This window comes from Lynx rufus, unplaced genomic scaffold (assembly GCF_022079265.1).
Source record: "Lynx rufus isolate CCGP_SWC_20201006 ecotype Redwood Valley unplaced genomic scaffold, mLynRuf1.p SCAF_8, whole genome shotgun sequence".
In the NCBI taxonomy this organism is placed as follows: Eukaryota; Metazoa; Chordata; class Mammalia; order Carnivora; family Felidae; genus Lynx; species Lynx rufus.
Window position 1 is genome coordinate 91,078,552 of NW_025814896.1, and position 23,511 is coordinate 91,102,062.

Here is a 23,511-nt window from a genome sequence, read left to right on the forward strand (position 1 = left end):
TAAGGAATATGGACTTTAAAGTATAATCAATAGTAAGCCACAAACTATCTTTAAGCTGAAGAGTGGCAGGGTCAGTGCTATGTTGCAAGAAGATTAATCTGGTGGCAGTGTATAAAATGAACTGGCAAGGGGAACACTAAATGGATTGAGACAAGAGATTATTGCAATATTAAAGGAAAGAGGTAAACAGCCTTCAAACTAGGATAGTGATGATAAAAATGAGAGGACAAAATACATGAAGAGATGCTATCAGGATAGAATAGACAAGTTGCTGGGTATTGGCACCACTGAAAAACATGTGATAGTCAGGAGAGTGCTTCAAGAAGATTAATCTGGTTTAACATACAGAGAAAATTACAAGAGGGAGAGATTGGAGGTAGGGAAGCTAGTTAGGAGTTTACTGAAGAAGTCCTGGTGAGAACAAGCAGTGGGAACACCAAGGCAAGGACAGTTGCAACTCACCTGATGAGAAGAACATTGATTCGACTTAGTGATGAAGTGGGTGTAAAGGGTGAGAAGGCTGGAGGGGACTGAGGTTTCAAGCCTGGGTGAACAGACAGCGGTGGCACTGCTATTAACAGAAAGACAAAAGTCAGAATGAGAAGCTAGCTGGAGGGGAAATGTTGCAGTGAGAAACAGAAGGCAAGACTTACATGGGGAGCTGAGGACATCAGATTTTAAAAGAACCTATGAAAAAGGTCTAAGAAACACCAGAAAACCAAGGAGTTAGAGAAGTGCTGAGAGCTCGTAAATACAGGGTCAGAGAGGTTCAAGCTCTAAGTAAGGTCTTGTCACATAGTAGGTCCTGGGAAAAGATTTGTTGTTGAATGAATCAGAAGAGGCGTGTGGAGAATTCTCCCCTCTATAACACACTGCCTTTCAGGATTTTTGCTGCTTGGAGATGTCATGTGAAAAGCAAGAAGGAAGAGTCATTCAAACACTGTTTTGCTTCTGTCTTTTCCAGAAAAGGAGAGTGTTCTTTAATCTGGTGGGGTGGAACAAACAGATGGTAGAGAGAACAGTAACACAAGATGGGTGAGGAGCTAGTACAAGTAACTGGTCACTTTAAGTGAATTTAAGTTGAGAAGCATGGGGTGTTAGCTGAGGGTAGAGTCAGCCTCACTGTTGCATGCTGTGTTTATCTGGCTACATCCAGAGTAGGGAATTTAGCAAGGAAGTTAAAAGCATGGCTTTGTAGTCAAGAACTAGTTTCAAATTCTGACTTGGCCACTTTGGTAGCTATGTGATCACGTTTTGGTAAGTAACTTCATCTCTTTAGACTTCAGTCTTTTTACATGGGTAAAAACAGGGAAAACAATCCTTATCTCAGAGAATTATTGTGAGGATTAAATGAGGTAAAGTATGCAAAGCACTTGGTTAAGTGACTAGCACTTAGTAGGTGCCCCAAAATATGGGTATCTGTTAGTGATGGGTCAACACATACTTGTGCATTTCCATGATAGACGAGTGATAAAGAGGTCTCTTTGGCTCCTAGAATGGTACTTGGTATATACTGCTCAAGAAATATTTGTTGAATAAATAAATAAATAAATATTAGATGCCCAAACACCGAATTCAGAGGCAGGAAGAGTCTGATTTATATAGGTAAGCCAGGATGGGATAAAATACTCTTCCCCATTCTCATTTTTAATGGCTACATAATATTTCATTGTTTGGCTGAATTATTGTTCCCATAACCTTTCCCTTGTTTCGATTTAACCTTTCCTCTTTTTAGGACATCTAGGTTGTTTCCAATTCTTTACCATTGTAAATAACACTGAGATAAGCATGCTGGTATATATATCTTTGTTCCCTTTTCTGATTGTTTTCCTGTGCTACATACACTCTCAGCAATAGAATTAAAGTTTTGAAGTAGCTATCACTTTCCAGAAAATTTACACTCCTTCTAGCAGTATATTAAAATGCAAATGTCTGTTTGAAAGATCACACACTGTAAGAATGTAGGGAAGCCACTTGAGGGAAATTCCTCCCCAGTGATGTAGCATCATTGAGATCCTGAGGAATGGGGTGGAGTAAAATGGTCAACCGAGCTGTTGGGCTCTGATAGTCAGGACATATCTGTTGTTTCTGCTCTGCAAAGACAGGGGATGGGTGTTCTTCAGATAGGAAACAGGAACTCTGTGGGCGGATCTAAAAGGGAGTGTGGGCTTTGAAACAGGAAAAAAGAAACCTGCTTCTGATAGTGAAAGAGACACATTGCTATGCTGGCCTGATCACCCATACGCTACTAGGTCAAACCATTGCTCTATTTCCACTCATAGTTAGGCTTGTCCTCGATTATATTTGCAGTTGTTTTATTTTGCTTTCTAAGTGTTTCATGTGTGTGCTCTTTTATTTTATTTTTTTCCATTTCAGGGATCGGGCATCCACTTAGTTATTCAAGTCAGAAACCAAGCAGTTATGTGATACCTTCCTCTTCCTCACTCCCTACATCCAATCCTTCCCTAAGTTCTGACTCTGTCCCTAAAATATTTCTTTAATTGGTTTACTTTTCCCATCTTGCTTCCAACATTCTAGTCTAAGCCTAGACTACAGCAGTGCCCTCCCACCTCATTTTCTTGTTCCCATTCTCGCTTCTGCCAGTTCATTTCCAATGTTTGGCAAGTAATCTTTTTCAAAACTCAAATAATTTCTTATGATTTCTTTCTGTACTTAAAGTCCAAGGTCCTTATAATTTGACCTACAAAACTTTGCTTGATTTGACCGCTGCTCACTTCTCCAGCCCCGCCTTTTGGCTCTCTCTCCCTTGCTTTCTTTGTTTCAGTCACAGTGGTCTTTCCATTCTTGATTCTTCTCTCAGTTCTCTTCAGCCTTTGGGTCTTTGCACATGCCTTTCCCAAGCATGTTCTTCTTGCTGCCCTTCACCTGTCTAATTCCCACCCCATAAACTGCCAGGTCTCAGTTTAAATGTCACTTTCACAGAGAGGCTTTCTTGCAGCAGCCTCTTCTTTTGCTTCACAAACTTCTCACAATTAAGTATTTATACATATATACACAGTAAAAACTTGTTTTGCAAGCATAATTCATTCTGGAAACATGCTTCTAATCCAAAGCACTTGTATATCAAAGCGAACTTCAAGAACCATTGTCTTAGTTGCGATCATGTGACATTTGGCATCACATACTACTCATACTGCAAAACATCACTTGTTTATCAAGTTAAAATTTACTAGAAATGTTTGCTCATCTTGTGGAATACCCGCAGAACAAGTTACTCGCAATCCAAGGTTTTACTGTAATTACACTTTTATATGTATGTAACTTATATAAAGCTCTTCTAAATTATTTTTTAAATGTTTATTTATTTTGAGAGAGAAAGAGAGAGAGCACGAACAGGGAAGGGGCAGGGGAAAGTGAGAGAGTCCCAAGCAGGCTCTGTGTGTCAGCACATATCCCCATGCAGGCCTTGATCTCATGAAGTATGAGATCATGACCTGAGCAGAAATCAATAATTGGATGCTTATTTGACTGAGCCACCTAGGTGCCCCTAACTTCTAAATTATAATTATATATATAATTCTATCTCTTTTATTATAGAGTAAGTTTCTTGAGGCCATGGATAATGCCTATCATGTTACGATTGAGTATCTAGAGTTTAGCAAAATGTCTGGCACAGCCTAGGGGTTATTCATTTAAATAAACCATAATTTCCCGACTGGTGTTAGAAAGAGAATAGTGTTAAAACATAGTTAATTAGGGGCGCCTGGGTGGCTCATTCGGTTAAGCGGCCGACTTCGGCTCAGGTCATGATTTCGTGGTCCGCTGAGTTTGAGCCCCACGTCGGGCTCTGTGCTGACAGCTCAGAGCCTGGAGCCTGTTTCAGATTCTGTGTCTCCCTCTCTCTGACCCTCCCCCGTTCATGCTCTGTCTCTCTCTGTCTCAAAGATAAATAAACGTTAAAAAAAAATTAAAAAAAACAAACAAAAAAACCATAGTTAATTATATGGAAAATGCCCTGTTTCCATTTAAATGTACAAAATTAGGGATTTTTGAGTTTAGTGTCATGTAACTGAGTTCAGGAAGTATTCTCTAGATCATGAAACAAAAAAGGCAAGTCCTATTTAATCCACATTTCAGAGTATTTCTAGTTTTTTCCTGTCCTCTTGAGAACTGGGACAGGTTTGGGATCAGGTCAGGATTAAGTTAGCTACTTTTCTATGGCTGGTGCTTTAACTCTTTTTCTTCCTCACCTGGGGATATGGATACTCACCAGCAGGCTGTGACACAAAGCATGGAAATGCTGCTGATTTGTCTCTAGCTCATCCCAGTCCAGCTGCCAACAGCTTGTGGGTCTGAGGATGAAGGGCAGTCCATATGTCAATGACTCGCAGATCCCACTGGAATTTAGAGCCCTGGCAAGAGACAATGGCAGTGAAAGTCTCCTCAGCAATATCTAGAACCTTGACCCCAGATCAGCTTAAACTCAGCTTATGTCTAAGACTCTGTTGTGAAATCCTTTGGGTTAGGGCCTGTGAATTATTCACCTTAGCATGGCCAGCACCTAGCAAGGTATCTGGCACATAGTAGAATCTCAAAGCCTGTTAATCAATGAGTGAAGCAACCATCATGAGGGCTGTAGACTGACGGATGTTACTTCTCCTGAGCTCATTCCATTCCAAGTGACTTCTCTGGGGTCACTCCCAGAACACCCCTGCTACAATAACCCTGTAACTCAACAGTATGCTAACCATCTGTATCCCAGTTCTGGCTTTCTTGTAGCAAGGTACTGACAGAGGATGCATTTAAGAAGAGAATAAATTTAAGAAAGTTCCCCAGCAGCATCTATGGTCACAAACCCATGGATAAGCTTACTCAGATACTTGTGCACAGGCATTGTGATAGGAACCAGGAAGCAGAAAAAGTGGTCTTTGCCATCATTGTTAATTCTCCCTGAGAATTGGCTCCCCTGGGAGGAATTCTAGTACTTGGAGAAGTGGCAAGGCAGGGGTTGATCCTATCTACCCTTTGTTCCTTGGAGGTCAGATCTCTGTCCTGATGCCTAAACACAGTAAGGTATTCAACAAACAGTTGCTAAATGGGTAAACACTGCTGATCTTGTTTTTCTCCACGTTCAGAGACTTTCTGGATTTCCAATCCTCATCCAGCCTTTACAATGTCCTACTGAGGCACATCTTCCACCATCTGTCCATTTGTCTCCACATACTGAGAAACCTGACCTTGCTCTTTCACTCTCATACCTGTACTTGCTGCTTTGGAACTGACTCCCACCTGTGGGACACTTGGAGATGCCCTCTATCTCTGGACTTCCTAGTTGGAACCAGTGAGAATAAATAAGCATTTGCATGGATTGGGGAAGTTCCCTTGTCCCATACTTGATCACCCGGAGCTTGTAACAAGAGGCCGATGACTGGGAGGCCATCTGGTAAAGTGTGCTGAAGTCTCCTTTGGGGTCATCCATTCTCAAGGAGCCATCAGCTGTGCCAGGGAGCAGGGACGGGCTGAGAAGTCGCTCTTGGAGATCACATTTCAGGCACACTACAATAAAAATGGCATCGGGGGAGGGATTGTTTGTCACAAGCTACCTCAGGGTATGTGATTAAGAGACAACATCTGCTACCCATTCCACATCCACCAGGCAAGCAAAGCTTGGGAGGAGGCAGGGGAGTGGAAAGGGGAAAGTATGACTGGTTTGGAAAGGCAGAGCAGGTTTGGACCTGCAGTGTTGCTCAATACAATAGTTAACTTATTTTCTGGGTCTGATATGATTTTTGCTTATTTTACTTCTGGGTTGGCTGAGCAGTTGCCTCATAGTGAGAGACCTGGCTTGTGATCCAGTCTGAGAGGAGCATGTGCCCTCTGTGGAGGAGGCAGCTAATACTACGATATGCAGACACCCTCTGCAATCACAGATGGAAATCTTGCCTCTGCTGCTTCCCTGTGGCTAAGCTTTGGCAAGACCATAGGTCAGATGAAGGAAGAGCAGGAAAGCAGAAGTCAGAGAGTCAGCTGACAGCTGCTATTTCTCTGTGGGCCTTTCTAGGGACATTCAGGGAAGGGGGAGGAATAAGTCCCTGAAATAGTTTATTTTTTAATTCCCCAAAGAAACCCAAGCATAGAACCTTTTAGAGCATCACTGTGGCAACAGACAACAGTTCTGAGGGGGCTTCATCTAGGTATAAATTATTCATCAAGGTATTACGCTCTTCTGTAGTAAGGTTCTGCTCTGGCAGGTACATTCACATGCCACAGTGTACATGTTCTGTTGCACTAGGCTCGAATCCTTGATATTACAGTTTTTCAATGAAATGTATACCAGGTTTGAATACTGTTAACAAACATGAGGTAAAAATGAAAGTATAAATAATGCAGAAAAAGAAATACGATGGCAGAATAGATGTCAGATTCAGCTGGCCCTCCTGGGCCCAGCAGTCAGATGTAGACATTAATTCTGGGTAAGACGGTCTTGGCCTGGTATGTCTCAGAGCCCAGGAAGTCAGCAGGAGGGACTTGGCCTACGACTCCCCTCATTTCCTCTGTGCCTGACATCTCCATTGTTAGGTCTTTGGGCTTTAGGACTGGAGAGCTGTGTTCATCTGGCTAAGATTCTCAACTCCGGTTGTGATAAGAATCACCTTTTTATTAAGGAACTTTTAAAAGATACTGATGTCTGGGCCCTACCTCACACTAGTGAAATTGAGATCTTTGGAGATGGAACCCAGATGCCCGTATTTTTAAAAAGTCCCTCATGTGATTCTTACTGAGAATTATTGGAACTGTAGTCTCAACAGTGTTCCAAAGCTGGGAAAGCTGTCTTAGCAGGACTAGAGTCTAGAATTAGGTGTGCTTCTCATCACCCAGAACCCAGATGCAGAGGTGGCAGACTCTGAAACCCATGAAAGGAGAAAAGACACTCATGTGAAGCTGACTGTGCACTCTGTCAGAAGGCCTCTGAGAGAAGCACCTGGAGAGCAGGTGTGAGAGGCCCTGGCCAGCTACAGAAGCAGGTAGAGTGGACGAAAAACCTGGTAAGGAGTCCAAGTGAACATCTAAGGAACAGTCCTCAGAAGATTCTAGAGGAGAAGAGCTCAGGGTGTGTATTGTTTTGTTTCATTTTTATGGTGTGCCACATTTCCAAAAATCCAGTGTGGTAATGCACCAGTTTTTTAAATAATGGATAACCACACTATGGTCTTTACTGTGGTTGTATAAACTCTCAGGTTGGTCACACCCACCCTGGAGGGGGCCTACTTTTCCCAGACCTCATTCCAATTGTGCCTGGGCATCTGGGTTCCAGGCTGGGCCTCTCCAGCAGAAGAGCTACGGAGTCTGGATCTAAGTTCCGCCATGCACCCTGAAGACCTGCACATTTCCAAAAAATGACTGCAGATGGAGATAAACACTCTGGCTTTGACCCAGGTGTCAAAAGCCATGGAAAGAGGGAGGGGAAAGGTAGAGAAACTCTCAACAATACCATGGGCAAGTGCTGTGCAACAGTTGAAGAAAGGCTGGATGCAGGAGTTCCTGGCCTTGGAGGGCCCCAGCTCGCCTAATGAAAGAAGTGCCAGCATGAGGCAGCATCTTTGTTCAGAACTGCCCAGCATGAGGTGGGTTGTGTAGTAGGTGAGGGTCCTGGTTCTACAAGCAGACAGACCTGGGTTTGATGAATGTTCTCTGGGCTGACAGTCTTCCAAGCTTCTGAACTGTTGAGACTACAGTTCCAGTAATTCTCAGTAAGAATCACATGAGGGACTTTTTAAAAATACCAGTGTGTAGGTTATGTGTTTCTTACAGTTGCCATTGGCCAGGTACGTATTCTTAATATTTACTACCCTAACTTCACAGTAAGGATAAAATAATATTTCTAAGTGACAAGAAAGCATTTATGTCATGTTTAATTGACAGTTTTTCTTTCTTAGTGGTACATAAAGTAATGGTGTATCTCATAGCTGATAGCATCTTAGATTCAATGACATATGGTAATAGTACCTGCTTTGTGGTGGTTGGTGAAGATGAAATGGGATAATGCAGGAGGAGAGGAGGTAATATAGTGTTTGGGGAAAAATATATACAAAGTGGATTCCAGAAGATGGGACAGGGAGGAATTGGCACCACCAGCTTTGGACATAAGGGGTGGAAAGGAGGTCCAGGGAAGAAGATTTATACACCAAGGAAAGACAGACTGAAATCAAGGTAAGTCATCAAAGGCATTCTAGGCTCTGGGATGAAATGGGGGTGGGAGGGTAAAGATCTGATGGCTATCCTCAGAAAGAAAGGACCACTATGTGTCTTCCCCTTTGTGGGTGGGAGGCTGTACCCATTTTTCTCAAAGAACTCCCACCTCTACTAGTTGGGCTACTAGCTGTCCTCTGTGGGGCCTGCCTCTGTAGTTGCTTTAGTTTACCTCAATTAGGTGTCTTTATCTAGCACACCTCTATTTAATTTTGGCTTAATCTTGGTTTTTTACCGGGGCGCCTGGGTGGCTCAGTTGGTTAAGCACTGGAATCTTGATTTTGGTTGGCTCAGGTCATGATGTCATGGTTCGTGGGATCAGGCCTGAGTCAGGCTTTGTGCTGACAGGGCAGAGCCTGTTTGGGATTCTCTCTCTCTCCCCCTCTCTCTCTGCCCCTCCCCAACTCACGCACATGCACTCTCTCAAAATAAATAAATAAACTTAAAAAAAAAAAGAAGAAAAACTTGGTTCTCTACCTTCTCATAGGCCTTGTTGATATTGTTGAGGTACCAGCATGCCTCAAATTATTATGTCAGTAATATCTACCACAATTCAAAATGAAAAACCTGAGAAAAATATATGATTCATTGTGCTTTTGTATAGTTTAGGTGCTGCCCTATTATTGAGGTGTCTAATTCTTTGCTCCTAAATAACTGGCCCTTGCTATCTAGGCTTAATTAGGTTCAGTTTTCTAACTGTGGTCACTTTTTAGAAGTTCTTTTCTTATTCTTTGTGCTTACACTGAACAGCCCTAAACCTCAACTACTCGTATTCTGATGACTCACAAATCTAGTCTTAATCTGAGACTAAGATAATTATAGCCTATATAATATGTCTTTTGGGGCTGTGTACTTGAATCATCTCCGGATCTGGAAATGTTGCTGAAACACCGTGAAGGAAGAAGAAGATGGATATGTTCTTGGTCTGTTCCACTGTTATGTAGCCAGGCTTTGAAGAAAATCTCCATGCTGACAACATCATTGTCTATGGTCTGAAGGTCAATGTCAGTTCCCAGGACAGAACTCTCTGCAGAAGAAAGGGGATTAATGGGTAAAGTATTTAATTATTTAATTGTAAAGCTTGAAAAATGCAAAATTTTAAATGTACCCATCTTTTAACACGCCAATTCTACCTTTGGATATCTAGCTTAGAGCCATTCTTACTATACACAGACACATATGCAAAGACGTTCAGTCAGCGTTGTTGTAGTAACAATTAATGAAAGCCTTTAAACAGGAAGCAATTCAAATACCCATCAATAGGGGAATGTTTAAATAACTTATGGCACACTCAACCTTTGGAGTATTATACAGCCGTTAACAAGCAAAATAAAGTTAAATGTACTGACATGGAAAGCTAAGAGACAGTAAGTGAATAAAGAAAGTTGTAGAACAGATGTGTAGTATGAACCCACTGATATAAAAATAAAATCATTGGATTAAGTACATACGTATGAATGTAAATGCCTTTTACAAAGGTCTGGAAGGCTACCATCAAATTGTTAATGGTGAACAGGAGTGGAAACAGGGCAGAGTTCTGAAATACGTTTCCTTTGTATCATTCAAACTTCTATACTGTTTGAATTTCATTGTATTTAGAAAACATTCTGGAATACAAAAACAGCCAAAAAAATAATCAGCAATGCAAGTTAAATACTCAGTTAACAAGGGGGGAACTTCAGAGGGCACCTGGGTGGCTCAGTCAATTAAGCATCCAACTTCAGCTCAGGCCATGATCTCACAGTCTGTGAGTTCAAGCCCTGGGTTGGGCTCTGTGCTGACAGCTCTGAACCTGGAGCCCGCTTTGGATTCTGTGTCTCCCCCCCACCCCGCGCCTCCCCCACCTGTGTTCTGCCTCTCTCTCTCTCAAAAATAGATAAACATTAAAAAAATTAAAAAAAAAACCCCAGGGGACTCCAGCTTCTTCAGCTCTTGTTTCACAGTAAAAATGTATTCAGTTATTGCTTCTTCTATAAAAAGCAAATTTTTAAAAAAAGTAAAGGAAAAAAAATGATGTACTCCCGGGCTTCCCCTCTGACACGATTATACAAGTCTGTCATTGGCACGCTGTAACTCACAAGTGTGACTAGCGGCCAGGAAGACAGGAATGGTCTGGTAGAGTATGATTTGATTTCAAATCTGAGTGAAAGGAGCTAGGGATGTGGGGTGGTGAGGCTTTGCTGGTCTACTTCCTGCTTCAGGCAACACTAGCTCAGGAACTGGGGTCTGGGTCTGCAGGTAAAGGTTGTCAGTAAAAGCCAAATATAAGGTGGTAGAGGAAGCACAGAGAGAGGAAATGAGGCAAGAGCTGGAAAGAAACTGAAAAGAAACCTGATTTTTTTCGCCTCACCATGAGGGACTCTCTGAAATACTTTTACAAAGAGCCTAAGAAAATTGATGAATTAACTTCTGTGTATGACTCATAGACCCCAGGGAGAAGGCTGGTTTATTTCTAGAACGACATTCCTGAGGACGAGGCAGAGGTGGCAGACTCCACAGGGAACAAAGGGCTTCAGTCCAGCGTGTTGGTACCACATGGGGAGGTGTGGGGAGACTCAGATGACTTCATGTCATACTTAACGACTTATGCTGTGGCTGAAAAGGGATTCCAAATGCATTTCTCTTTGACTAGCATGATTAAAACTCTGCCATCTTCCATAATAGTTCTGAGGATTCACTGGCTAAGTATTTCATTCATTCCATCAAGCAGTAATTTTTGTTATGTACTACGTAGAAGATGAAATATTGTGCTGAGTACAAATATTATGATACTCTTTTCCTTTAAGGAACTTATAAAACTACATTATTTTTTTAAAATATATGAAATTTATTGTCAAATTGGTTTCATACAACACCCAGTGCTCATCCCAAAAGATGCCCTCTTCAATACCCATCACCCACCCTCCCCTCCCTCCCACCCCCCATCAGCCCTCAGTTTGTTCTCATTTTTTAAGAGTCTCTTATGTTTTGGCTCTCTCCCACTCTAACCTCTCTCTCTTTTTTTTTTTTTCCTTCCTCTCATCCATGGGTTCCTGTTAAGTTTCTCAGGATCCACATAAGAGTGAAAACATAAAAAAACTACATTATTCTTGACCATTCCTCTTCACACTGTCATCTGTCACATAACGGTTTAGGTACTACAGTGATAAATATGAAGTCACTGCCTAAGAAATATTCCTCGTGAGTAAAGGGAAACTATCTTTTTAATAATGTGAATTTTATAGGGGCGCCTGGGTGGCTCAGTCGGTTAAGCATCCGACTTCAGCTCAAGTCATGATCTCACAGTTTGTGAGTTTGAGCCCCACGTCGGGCTCTGTGCTGACAGCTCAGAGCCCAGAGCCTGCTTCAGATTCTGTGTCTCCCTCTCTCTCTGCTACTCCACCACTTACACACACTCTCTGTCTCTCTCTCTCTAAAATATAAATAAACATTAAAAACTAAAAAAAAACCAAACAATGTGAATTTTATTTTGTCACAGGCAACACAAGAAGTAATTTGATTTTTCTGAGCTTGAGGCCTGGACTTCAATTTGAGTAACAAGTATGCAAAGAACTGAATCCAGAACTTCAGTGAGGCAAAATCATTATTGAAGCATAAGAAGGCACATACAGAACTAAAGAAATGGAATTGAGCAAAGGATCTCAGAGAGTGGAGAGGAAAATATGGTTTCAAGTTCAAACAGTGGAATTTTGCAGAAAAAAAATGTGTTTCTTTTCTTTTCCTCAGGGAAAAGGCAGAAGATTAGAAGCTCCTACCATGGTAGTATAAGGAAACCACAGCAAAGTTATCTCCCATCAAACATCTGGAAATAGAAAAATAGAGGAGTTTTCTCAATTGTTAAACTATAGTATCAACACAGAGTGGTGGGGTCAGTGAAAAACAGTTACCTTAGGAAAAGAGAATGGCTTACTGACCAGAGCAAGATTTGGCTATAGCCTATGGATGGGACTGGCTTATCCAAAGAACGAATGTGTCTATTAGAAGGGGAGAGGGTTGGCCAGAAATGGAGCACAGAGAAGGAGAGCAAGAGGGGCATGCACAGGCAGCACTCATCCAAGTATGGCTAGGAGGAGAGGGCATGCTGGCTCAGTGACCTGTCCCAGTGGAAGGAAGTGTTTGTCAAGTCTCTGCTGTTCTTGGTGTTATGGTGGTTATGGTTCTCTGTCTAAAATATTCTGGCTTATACTTTGGTCTTGAGCTTGGTAAGGTAAGTCTATCTCTGAGAGGATACTGACAAAATCAACTTTCTGATCTTGTAAAGCTGAAGAATGAAGCCTGAAACATGGTACCTTTATGAAGGAAAATGCCAGCCTTCCCTGCAGACACCCCATCAGTGTTACTGAAGTTTTTTCCAACTTCTTAACTACAGGTTCTTGGGAGAGCCGCAGAGCGGACCTTCTTCCTTTGAAAAAATCCTCATGTAAGCTTCATATTTAAGCCCACAGTTTTGCAGGCTTAGAAAGGAGCCAGCAGCTTGTCAGGGCCAGTCACACTGTCCAAGCTAAAGACTAATGTGGAAACCAGAACACACTAGAGGGGAACTTCTTTTCCATTTTCTCTGTCGCTGGTTCAGGCATTCCTTTCCTTACATCTGGATCATAGTAGTAGCCTCTTAATTGTCCTATGAACTCCATTCCTTCCCTTCAAGTACTTCTTAGGTACTACTACCAGTTAATTTTTCTAAAACATGGTTTCATCAGTTCCCTCCTTTGCTAAAGAGCACATACTGCCTTCCTTGGTCATTTTCTTGATGCTCCTCACTTACCCCAAACCATTTGCTTCTACTTATTATTCCTCACATACCTCACCCTTCCCTTCTTCTGTGATGGCTCATATGGTTCCTCCCCATCCCTACCTGTTGAGATCCTATGTGCCCATTTCCCTAACCCCTAGCACAGTAGTTAGCTTACAGCTGAAGCTTAGCAAATGCCTGCTGTGTTAAACAATTGCTCCCCTTCCTCAGCTCTCATTACTTTTTCCTGTAACTCTTCTGCTTCAACTAAATTAGTCTCCTTACCACATGACTTCCTTCCTTCCTTAGTGCTTTTATTACTCTGTCAATCCATGGCTTGCTCCTCCCCCAGAACTCAACTGGGAACTGACTCTGTCCCGGAAGTTATCCTTAATTATATTCTCCCTTATTTGGGTTTAATCAGCACCTCTTGGGTATCTGCGGGCTCCATTTGGGCAATACTAATTACATTTGCTAATTTGTTTCTTCTGAAGGGTTTTCTTCTCTTTCCGTGAGTTTATGAAAAGTGGTGGGATGTAATGTTAAGAGCAGGGTTTGAATTGCGACTTAAAAGTTGTTAGCTATGGGGGCACCTGGGTGGCTCAGTCGGTTAAGCGGTGACTTTGGCTCAGGTCATGATCTCGTGGCTTGTGAGTTCAAGCCCTGCACTGGGTTCTGTGCTGGCAGCTCATAGCCTGGAGCCTGCTTCAGATTCTGTGTCACTCTCTCTCTCTGACCCTTCCCTGCTCATGGTCTGTCTCTCAAAAAAATAAATAAACATTGAAAAAAAAAAGTTGTTAGCTATGTGACTTTGGACAAAGTACAACCCATTTCATAGTTATAGTGAGGCAGAAGAAGTGAGATGATTATGTGTGAATGGCATGCACAGGTCCAAGAAATGGCATTTTCTCCCCACCACTAACATAGGTAAGAACACCGACATGCAGAACTGTGTTTCTCACAAACAATGAAATGTGCTAAACCTGGGGGATGGGGAAGAGACTTCTCACTTCTCAGATGTTGAAGAGCAGCTCCCACCTTGACTGGCAAGCAGGGCACTGGGCACTGAATGAGACAGGTACCACTGAATATGAATATGAGTATGAAATAGGAAGGTTACAGGAGTAAGTGTGGCTCTGGGTGTTCGGGTGGTTAGGACAAGGGAGGAAGGACTGGTGCATTGCAGCCAGCTGCAGGCAGCATTCACAGTCAGTGTTTGGACTTGCCCTGCCCTCCTGTGGCCACATGTAGTGATACCCTTTACTGAGCTCTTTGAAAGCTTTTCTGGAAAGGCCACAATAATACGAAAAACTAAGAAGGCCAAATCATTGAGAATAATGAGAATTTAGGTAATGCCTAAAGCAGTTCTTCTCAGAATTCAACCCTAAAACAGGGTTCCACAATGGAAATGTGTTTAAGGTGGGAGAATGTAACACTTTAACACACAAACAGATGTAGAATATTTAAAGTTGAGGCCCAGGAAAATGGTGCTCCAGCTCAGTCCTGTAGACCCTCCCCAGGCCTATAGGCCAGAATGGTTCCTTTTCAAATGGCCCTCATATGGCTTGTCCTTGGGCAGGATAGGCATTAGTGGTTCTGAAAACCCCCTGAAATTGTATACAATTCCATCTGTACATGTATAGGTGTATTCTAATAGGGTGGAGGAGGGATAGGCCCTTAGCTTATATCAGATTCTCAACAGTGCTGTGACCCCAAAAAGGTCAAGAACCACTGCAAAAAACTATGGAATTGTGGGGGTAACTGGGTGGCTCAGTTGGTTAAGCATTCAACTCTTGGTTTCGGCTCAGGTCATGATCTCACAGTTCATAAGTTTGAGCCCCATGTTGGGCTCTGTGCTGACAGCATGGAGCCGGCTTGGGATTCTCTCTCCCTCTCTCTCTGCTCTAACCCCACTCACTCTGTCTCTCTCAAAAATAAATAAATAAACATAAAAAAAAAACAACTACAGAATTGTGATTTCTTAACCTCCCTGGGCCTGTTTGCAATCAGTGCTGTCTACCTTCTGAATACAGGGGTAGTACAGGATGTTAATAACTAGGGTAAGTAATCAGAGTGGACAAAGTTTGCTCAGGAACAACTATGCAGAGCCATCCAACCACTGTCTTTAAATCAACAATGACATGAGGATGATCTCCAACAGTTCACAATGTTGGGGGCAGTCTGGCTTGTCTTTGCGAACTCACGTGCCTCATTTGTGGAGGCGATCCTTGGACCCTGGGAGAAAGGAGAAGCTCCCTGACAGGAGGTGACAGGGCAGTGATGGCTATGGCAGTGCAGACTCCGCAGGGCAATGAGTGCAGGACTGACCAAGTGCTGACTATCTTCCCAGGGCTCCAATCTCCAAGAGAGGTAAAACATCACTAGAACTATAATGAGGATAGAATTTATTTCCAAGAACTGTTCTCAGGGAAAGCAGTGATGACATTCATTCATTCATCCTTTCATTTATTTAATCCATCATTCCAATAATTATTTATTTAGTGCCTTCTAGGATCTGGGCACTAATTTTGTCAACAATGAAAGAGACAAAGTCTCTGCTTTCATTGCTTATATTCTAGTGGGAACAAACAAACAATAAACAAACCACACACAAATGATTGAAACAGAAAACAACAGATAATGATAGACGGTATGAAAAAAAATAAAGCATGATAAGGGTATGGTGTGTGTGTGTGTGTGTGTGTGTGTGTGTGTGTGTGTGAATATTTAGTTTGGCTGGACAGGTAAGTATTCTCTAAGAAGGTGACAGTTGAACAGAGACTTCAACCAAGTGAGAGTGAGTCTTGCTATCCCTGCTATTGGAGGAATAGCAAGAAGGCTAAAGCAGAATAAGGGAGAAGTGAGGCCTGGCTGATAAGCTGCTGGGGTGAAGGATGAGGACTCCAGAGGCACGTGCGCAGGTAACAAGAGGTAGGCACTACAGTAGCTTCTAAGAAGGGTATTTTCCATTATTGCGAGGCTTAGGTTTTGCTTAGGGAAATGTGCAAGATTGGGACAGAGCACAGCCAGCACGTCTTTCCTTTCTCTTTCTCTTTGTAGCCTTTGGCTCCTAAACAAGTGTTGAATTAGTATTTTAGAAATATTTGTCTGCAGGTGTACAAAACTATTAGCTTGCATGGAATGCCCACATGTCTCTGCTCAGCCATCCCATACAGGCTTTCCTGTTCTGTGGTGGTAGTGAGTGGTGGTGGAAGGAGAGGAAAGGAATCTGGGAATCCCAGGAGCAGAGCTCAAGCAGAGACCCCTCAGCCTGAAGTGGACATGCCTCTTTCCCAGCCTAGCTGGCTACCCAGGAAGTTCTATGGTAGACAGTCAAGCTGATATAGCCTGAGGTGGGCTAAAAAAAGACTCAACTAAAGAATAAAATCATCATGAAATGATTTACGGTGGATGTTCTACATTGTGAGTAATAAACTCAGGAACTACGGGCCTCCCTAGCTCTGAAATAGATCCCAACCTAATTTCAAAGTAAGCAGACGAATTAGGAAAAGAAAATGTTTCCAGAGCAATTACATTGGCCGGGAGATTTTAGAATCTCTTTTTCTTAGGCTTATGTATTTGTAAGGGGGGCAGAAGGCTAGGACTGATGGTGGGGACTGCCCCATGGGCACTGCACCCCTAATCCCCACACCTCTGGAGCCACAGGAACAACCCTGGTTACAAGGAGCTGATGGTATTCCCTGCTAGTCATCCTGTTTTGAGTCGTGTAAGGCACCCTGCTCTGGGCAGCCCAACCCCAGAGGAGATCCTGCAGATGCAGGAAAGGAGGGTCTGGGTTAGTGAAGGGTGTGTGTATGCCTGAGAGCACCAGATTCAGCACCTTATCCACCTCGGTACCCCCCGTCTGGCATACAACAGGAGCTCAATAAATGCTGCACTGCACAGGATAAACTAATTCTGGCCAGCCTGTTGCTTACTTTGTGATCTTAGACTAGTCTTTCATCACTCTAAGCTCAATTTCTCCATCTGTAAAGTGGGAATGATAGTAATACCTAAGCTTGGCATTCATTTGGATATAAAAAAAATGTTGATACCTGAAAGCACTCCGTAGACTTTAAGGCATCATGCAACTATAAGGGATGGAAGATTAAATGTTATTTCTTTATTTTGAGAGACAGTGTGCACACAAGCAGGGCAGCGGCAAAGGGGGAGAGAGAGAGAATCCCAAGAAGACTCCACGCTCAGCACGGAGCCCGACTCGGGGCTCAATCTCATAAGACTATGAGATCATGACTGTGAGATCATGACCTGAGCTGAAATCAAGAGTCGGCTGCTTAACTGACTGAGCCACCCAGCCGTCCCTAAGGTATGAAAGATTAGAAAACTGCCTTCTAGCTGTCTGCATGTGAACATTTTAGTCACTAAAATCCAGTACCCTTTCTTTCTCTTTCTTTCTTCCTTCCTTCTTTTCTCTTTCTTTCTTTCTTTCTTTCTTTCTTACTTTCTTTCTTTCTTTCAGTGTGTGACATTTTTCTCTTCAATAAAGTATACAAGTTGTAAGAAAACATATTTCATTTATGGGCCTTAATATTTCTATTTTCATTTTACTAAAAAAAAAAAAAAAACCCACATTCAAAAGAGGTTGGTTGCTCCTGACTGAGATACCAAAGTCTAAAGCATAGTTTAACTTGGAAAATACTAGACTTAGACAGTATTTAAAGAGTCTTTTTTTGGGGCGCCTGGGTGGCGCAGTCGGTTAAGCATCCGACTTCAGCCGGGTCACGATCTCACGGTCCCTGAGTTCGAGCCCCGCGTCAGGCTCTGGGCTGATGGCTCAGAGCCTGGAGCCTGTTTCCAATTCTGTGTCTCCCTCTCTCTCTGCCCCTCCCCCGTTCATGCTCTGTCTCTCTCTGTCCCAAAAATAAATAAACGTTGAAAAAAAAAATTAAAAAAAAAAATAAATAAAGAGTCTTTTTTTCCTGCACAAACATATTTACATAGTCTATAAACAAAAAAGCCTTTAATGTAAATTGCAACGCAAATCTGAAAAGGTGACTAGGAGAAAGTGTTTTCATAGGCACTGTGGTGAGGGAGAACAGGAAAGCAGGTTATTTAAGAGGTTTGAATGGGGGGGCGCCTGGGTGGCGCAGTCGGTTAAGCGTCTGACTTCAGCCAGGTCACGATCTCGCGGTCTGTGAGTTCGAGCCCCGCGTCGGGCTCTGGGCTGATGGCTCAGAGCCTGGAGCCTGTTTCCGATTCTGTGTCTCCCTCTCTCTCTGCCCCTCCCCCGTTCATGCTCTGTCTCTCTCTGTCCCAAAAAATAAATAAATGTTGAAAAAAAAAATTAAAAAAAAAAAAAGAGGTTTGAATGGGGGCGCCTGGGTGGCTCAGTGGGTTGAGCATCTGACTCTTGATATCGGCTCAGGTCATGATCCCACATGACCTCTCTCTCTTTCTCCCTCAGTCCCTCTCCTCTGCTCACACACTCTCTCTCTCTCTCAAATTGAAAAAAAAATACAATAGTTAAAAAAAGAGGTTTGAATGAAGAGGATGTGGGGCTGGGAAGGCACTAAATATATTAGCATGGCCCCAAGAACTAGCCCAAAGAGCTTTGTCTCTGTAATGCCCAATGGAGCCAAAGTAAGGATTTACTCTGAGATGAAAACAAAAGTAAGAGGAACCAAGAAAGAATATAAAACTTACTGGAGAGCTTGGTAGAAGAAGAAACAGTTTTAAAAAGACACAGAGATCCATCTGGGTGCCTGGGTGGCTCAGTTGGTTAAGTGTCTGATTTTGGCCTAGGTCATGATTTTGCTGCTCACAAGTTCGAGCCCCGTGTCAGAGCCTGGAGCCTGTTTCAGATTCTGTGTCTCCCTCTCTTTCTGCCCCTCCCCAACTTGTGCTCTGTCTCAGTCTCTCTCTCTCAAAAAAAAAATAAATATTAAAAAAATTTATATGCAAAAAAAGACACAGAGACCCAAAAAATCATAAAACATATCTAGACAGACTGTGTGACAGCTTTGCGATCCTGTATATATGTATGGATTTTTGTGCTATTGGAAGTGTACATCTTCAGGGTATTGTATTTCTGAAATGGGAGTGGTGAGTAAATGCACATGCCCCAAAACTGAATAATCCAATTATACAGTGGGCAGAAGACATGAATAGACATTTTTCCAAAGAAGACATACACATGGCCAACAGACGCATGAAAAGATGCTCGACATCACTTATCATCAGGGACATGCAAATCAAACGTACAATAAGATATCATCTCACACCTGTCAGAATGGCTAAAATCAACAACACAGGAAACAATAGGTGTTGTTGAGGATGTGGGGAAAGAGGAATCTTCATGCACCATTGGTATAAATACAAACTGGTGCAGCCACTCTGGAAAGCAGAATGGAGGTTTCTCAAAAAGTTAAAAATAGAACTAAACCTTATGATCCAGCAATTGTATTACTAGGTACTTATCCAAAGAATACAAAATACTAATTCAAAGGGATATGTTCACCCTGATGTTTATAGCATCATTATCTACAATAGCCAAGTTACGGATACAGTCCAAATGTCCATCAACTGATGAATAGATAAAGAAGATGGGCTATATATATAAAATGGAATATTACTCAGACATCAAAAAGAATGAAATCTTGCCATCTGCAATGATGTGGATGGAGCTAGACAGTATTATGCTAAGTGAAATAAATCAGTCAGAGAAAGACAAATACCATATGATTTCACTCATATGTGTAATTTAAGAAACAAAACAAACAAGCATAGGGTAAAAAAAGAGAGAGGCAAACCAAGAAACAGACTCTAAACTATAGAGAACAAACTGATGGTTACTGGAGAGGAGATGGGTGGGGGGATGGGTTAAATAGGTGATGAGGTTTAAGGAGTGCACTTGTGATGAGCAGCGGATGATGTATGAAGTGTTGAGTCATTAAATTGTACACCTGAAACTAATATTACACTGTGTGTTAACTAACTGGAATTTAAATAAAAACTTAAAAAGAGACTAAAATTTTAAAAATTTCAATAAATGAATCCACAGCAACAAAAAAATGCAAACAAACAAAAGGTAAATGCACATATCATTTTGTTAGATATTGCCAAATACCTCTCCAAAAGGGTTGTGCCACTGTGCATTCTACCAGCAATGTATGGATGGGTAGCCTCACCAACAGAATGTGTTCTCATACTTTTTTTAAACAGGTGGGAAGTAGTATGTCAGTGTGATCTTAATTTTCATTTTTCTAACTATGAGTGATGTTGAAAATATTTTCATATGTTTAAGGGCCATTTTGAAATATCTTTTGAATTATCTGCTCATGTCTTTTGTCCATTTTTTCTGTAGGGTTTTTGTCTTTTTTTCCTCTAAGTTTTTAAGTGTTCTTTTTATATTAGAGATATTAGTTCTTCCTCTCTACACCCTGCCCCTCCCCCCCGATTCAAATTGCAAATACTTTGACCTAGTTTTTAAGTTGTCTTTTGACTTTGCTTCTGGTGGCTTTTGCCATGCCATATTTTTATTTTGCTATATCTTTGTTTTTATACAGTTAATTTTTATGTAGTTAAAAAAATACTATACCTGGATTTTGAGTCATAGGTAGAGAAACTTTCCCTATTCTAAGATTATAAAGGAATATATCAGTGTTTCCTTTTACTACTCTTTAAATATCATTCTTTACATTTAGGTCCCTGGTCCACTTGGAATACTTTCTAGATGGTTAGCCAGTTGCCCCAGCACCACTTCTGGAACAAGTCCATTTTTGCTCTTGTAGTTTGAGAGGCTACCTTTATCTTATACTATATTTACATCTGTACTTGGGTCTATTTCTGTCCCCAATCAATCCTTGTATTATGCTAACTAATGCTCCAGTGCTAGGTATATGATGGGGCCAATTTCAGGTGGGAAAGTGGCCAGATTGTCCAAGGCTGGGTGGAAATAAGAAAGGTCATTTGCCAAGTAAAGCTGGGGTAGTATGTGCATCTGTAGGTGCTAAAGGATGAGAAGGAGAAAGGAGGTGGAGAGATGAGTTGGGATTTAATCAGATGACCTTCTTTTAAGTTATAGTCTCATAAAGACAGAGAGAAATGATGGAGCACTTGAGCTTACTGAAGTGAATGGAAGATAGAAGAGGAGGTAAAAAGAAAGAACCAAACTGATCAACAGTGAATAGTGACTTCCCGACTGGTTGGGTTCTAATACCTTACAAACTGATTTTCTTCTAAATAACAGCTATAAACTCTAGATATAGATTATATACACACACATTTTTATATACACATATATATACATTCACACGCATGCACACGTGTGTGTGTGTGTGTGTGTGTGTGTGTGTAGTAAAAAACTAACAGCTGAGGGCTGTGGAGATTGAACAAAAGCGTATTTCAGAGAGGAATTGAAACTTGGGAGTAAGTGACCAGCAAAGAATGGGTTCCCCTGAGGGTGACCTCAGTGTTACCTTAGCATAGTAGCTAAAACCTTAATAGAAAGGCCTCTGTCTTTCACTGGCCTTACCAGGGGAAGGAGCCTGGGGCAAACAGAGATTCCAGAAAGTGAGGAAAAATCCAAGAAAGGAGGGAGCCAGAGAACCCAAAATTGTGTGTTTAAAACTCAGTCCAGGCATCTTGCTGACCCTTGCACTACACATGTATGGGGCAAACTGAAAGCAGCTCATAGTTTAGTGTTAATGCAAATGATATCTGAGTCCCTGACTACTGCAAGCCATGACAGATTACAGTTTGAATCTAACAAAGTTAATTATCTACCAAAACAATTACTTTTCAGAGTTATATAGTAGAATCCAGAGTCCCTATAACAACATTCACAAAATACAACCCAAATGTTTTTGGCATACGAAGAGTCAGAAAATGTGACCCAGTTTCAAAGGAAAATACAATCAACAGAAGCAAACACTGAGATGAGAAAGCTATCAGATTTATCAAAGACTTTAAAGCAGCATAATTATATAATTATATACATAAATTATAATTATGCTAAATGAGGAGTGGAAAATATGTTCATAATAAATGCAAAGATAGGAAATATCAACAGGGAAATAGAAAATATAAAAAAGAATAATATAAAAATTTTAGAACTGAAAAATACAATATTGAATAAAAAAATTCACTGCATGGGCTTAAGAGCAGAGTGGAGATGAGAGATGAGAGGCCGTGAACTTAAAGATAGGTCAATGGAGATAATCTGAAAAAGAGAAAGAAAAAAGTTTGAACAAAACAAAACCAACCACAGAGGCTTGGAAAACTGTAAAGCAATTTTAAAATGTTTAACACGTGGGTAATTGGAGTCCCAGAAAAACAGACAAAGGGGAATGAGATGGTAAATATACCTGAAGAGATGATGGCAGAAAATTTCCCACATTGAGTCAAGGATATAAATTTATATATAGGTTGTGATACTGTAACTTATAATAAGAAAGATATATTTGGTCTTTGTCCTGTTTCTGGCACAGAGCTCCTAAACTCTTTGGAATTTCCTAAGTGATGACAGCAATAAAGGTATCTTTTGTTGTATTAATGAGGCAACTTTTGGAAAGCACCTAAGGATGGGGTCCAGTTGCCAGAGGAGTCAATCATGTGATTAAGCGGTTGGAACTTTCAGTTCCACATAGTGGCCTCTGGGGAGGGGAAAGGGACCTGGAAGTTGAATCAATTACCAACGACCAACGATTTAATCACTTGTGCCTATACAATGAATTCCCCATAAAACCCCCTAAAAGGACATGGTTCAGAGAGCTTCTGGGTTAATGAACACGAGGAGATTTGGGGAGAGTGGGGTACTGGGAGAGGGCATGGAAGCTCTGATTCTCTTTTCACACACTTTGTTCTATGCATTTCTTTTATTGGGCTGTTCCTGAGTTCTACCCTTTTATAATAAAATGGTAATCTAGTAAGTAAAATGTTTCTCTGAGTTCTATGAGCCACTCTAGCATATTAATCAAATCCAAGGAGGTGGTCATTGGAACCTCTGATTTATAGCTGATCAGTCAGAAGCATAGGTGACAACCTGGACTTGTAAGCGGTATCTGGTATGTGCATGTGCATGTGTGCACATGTGTGCAGGTGCGAAATTATTGTGGGACAGAGCCCTTAATTTGTGGATCTGATGCTATCTCTGGATAGTGCTAGAGTTGAGTTAAGCTGTAGGACACCCAGCTGGTGTAGGAGAACTGCTTTTGTGGGAAATTGCCCCCACACATTGGAATTGGGCACAGAATGACTATAGATTCAAGCAGCTCAGTGAACCCTAAATAAGAAATCTGTGCCTGGTCACATCATTGTAAAACAAACATAAAGAGAAAATTCTTGAAAGCTGCCAGATAAATGATCCTTTATATACAGAGGAAGGTGATTTAATGACTGAGACTTTTAATCAGAAACCAGGGAAGGCCAAAAGACAGTGGAACGACATTTTTAACGTGCTGAAAGAAAAAATAACCTGTCAACCCATAATTCTATATACAAGAAAATACTCTTAAAGAATAAAGGTGAAATATGCACTTTCAGATAAATAACAAACTAAGAGAATGTGTCACCATCAGAACTAGCTACAAGAAATATTAAAATTCTTT

At 41.5% G+C, this 23,511-nt stretch overlaps 1 protein-coding gene across 2 annotated transcripts in view; it reads right to left on the reverse strand.

The window, feature by feature from the left end:
* M1AP (meiosis 1 associated protein) overlaps positions 1-23,511 on the reverse strand; it is a 65,168-nt gene that overhangs the window by 13,286 nt on the left and 28,371 nt on the right. For both annotated transcript variants that reach the window (XM_047068814.1, XM_047068815.1), the window contains exons 4-6: positions 9,065-9,238; positions 5,355-5,517; positions 4,232-4,373 (exon numbers count right to left, since the gene is read on the reverse strand). In XM_047068814.1, coding sequence (XP_046924770.1) covers positions 4,232-4,373; positions 5,355-5,517; positions 9,065-9,238 — 479 coding nt within the window. The remainder of the gene's footprint in view (positions 1-4,231; positions 4,374-5,354; positions 5,518-9,064; positions 9,239-23,511) is intronic.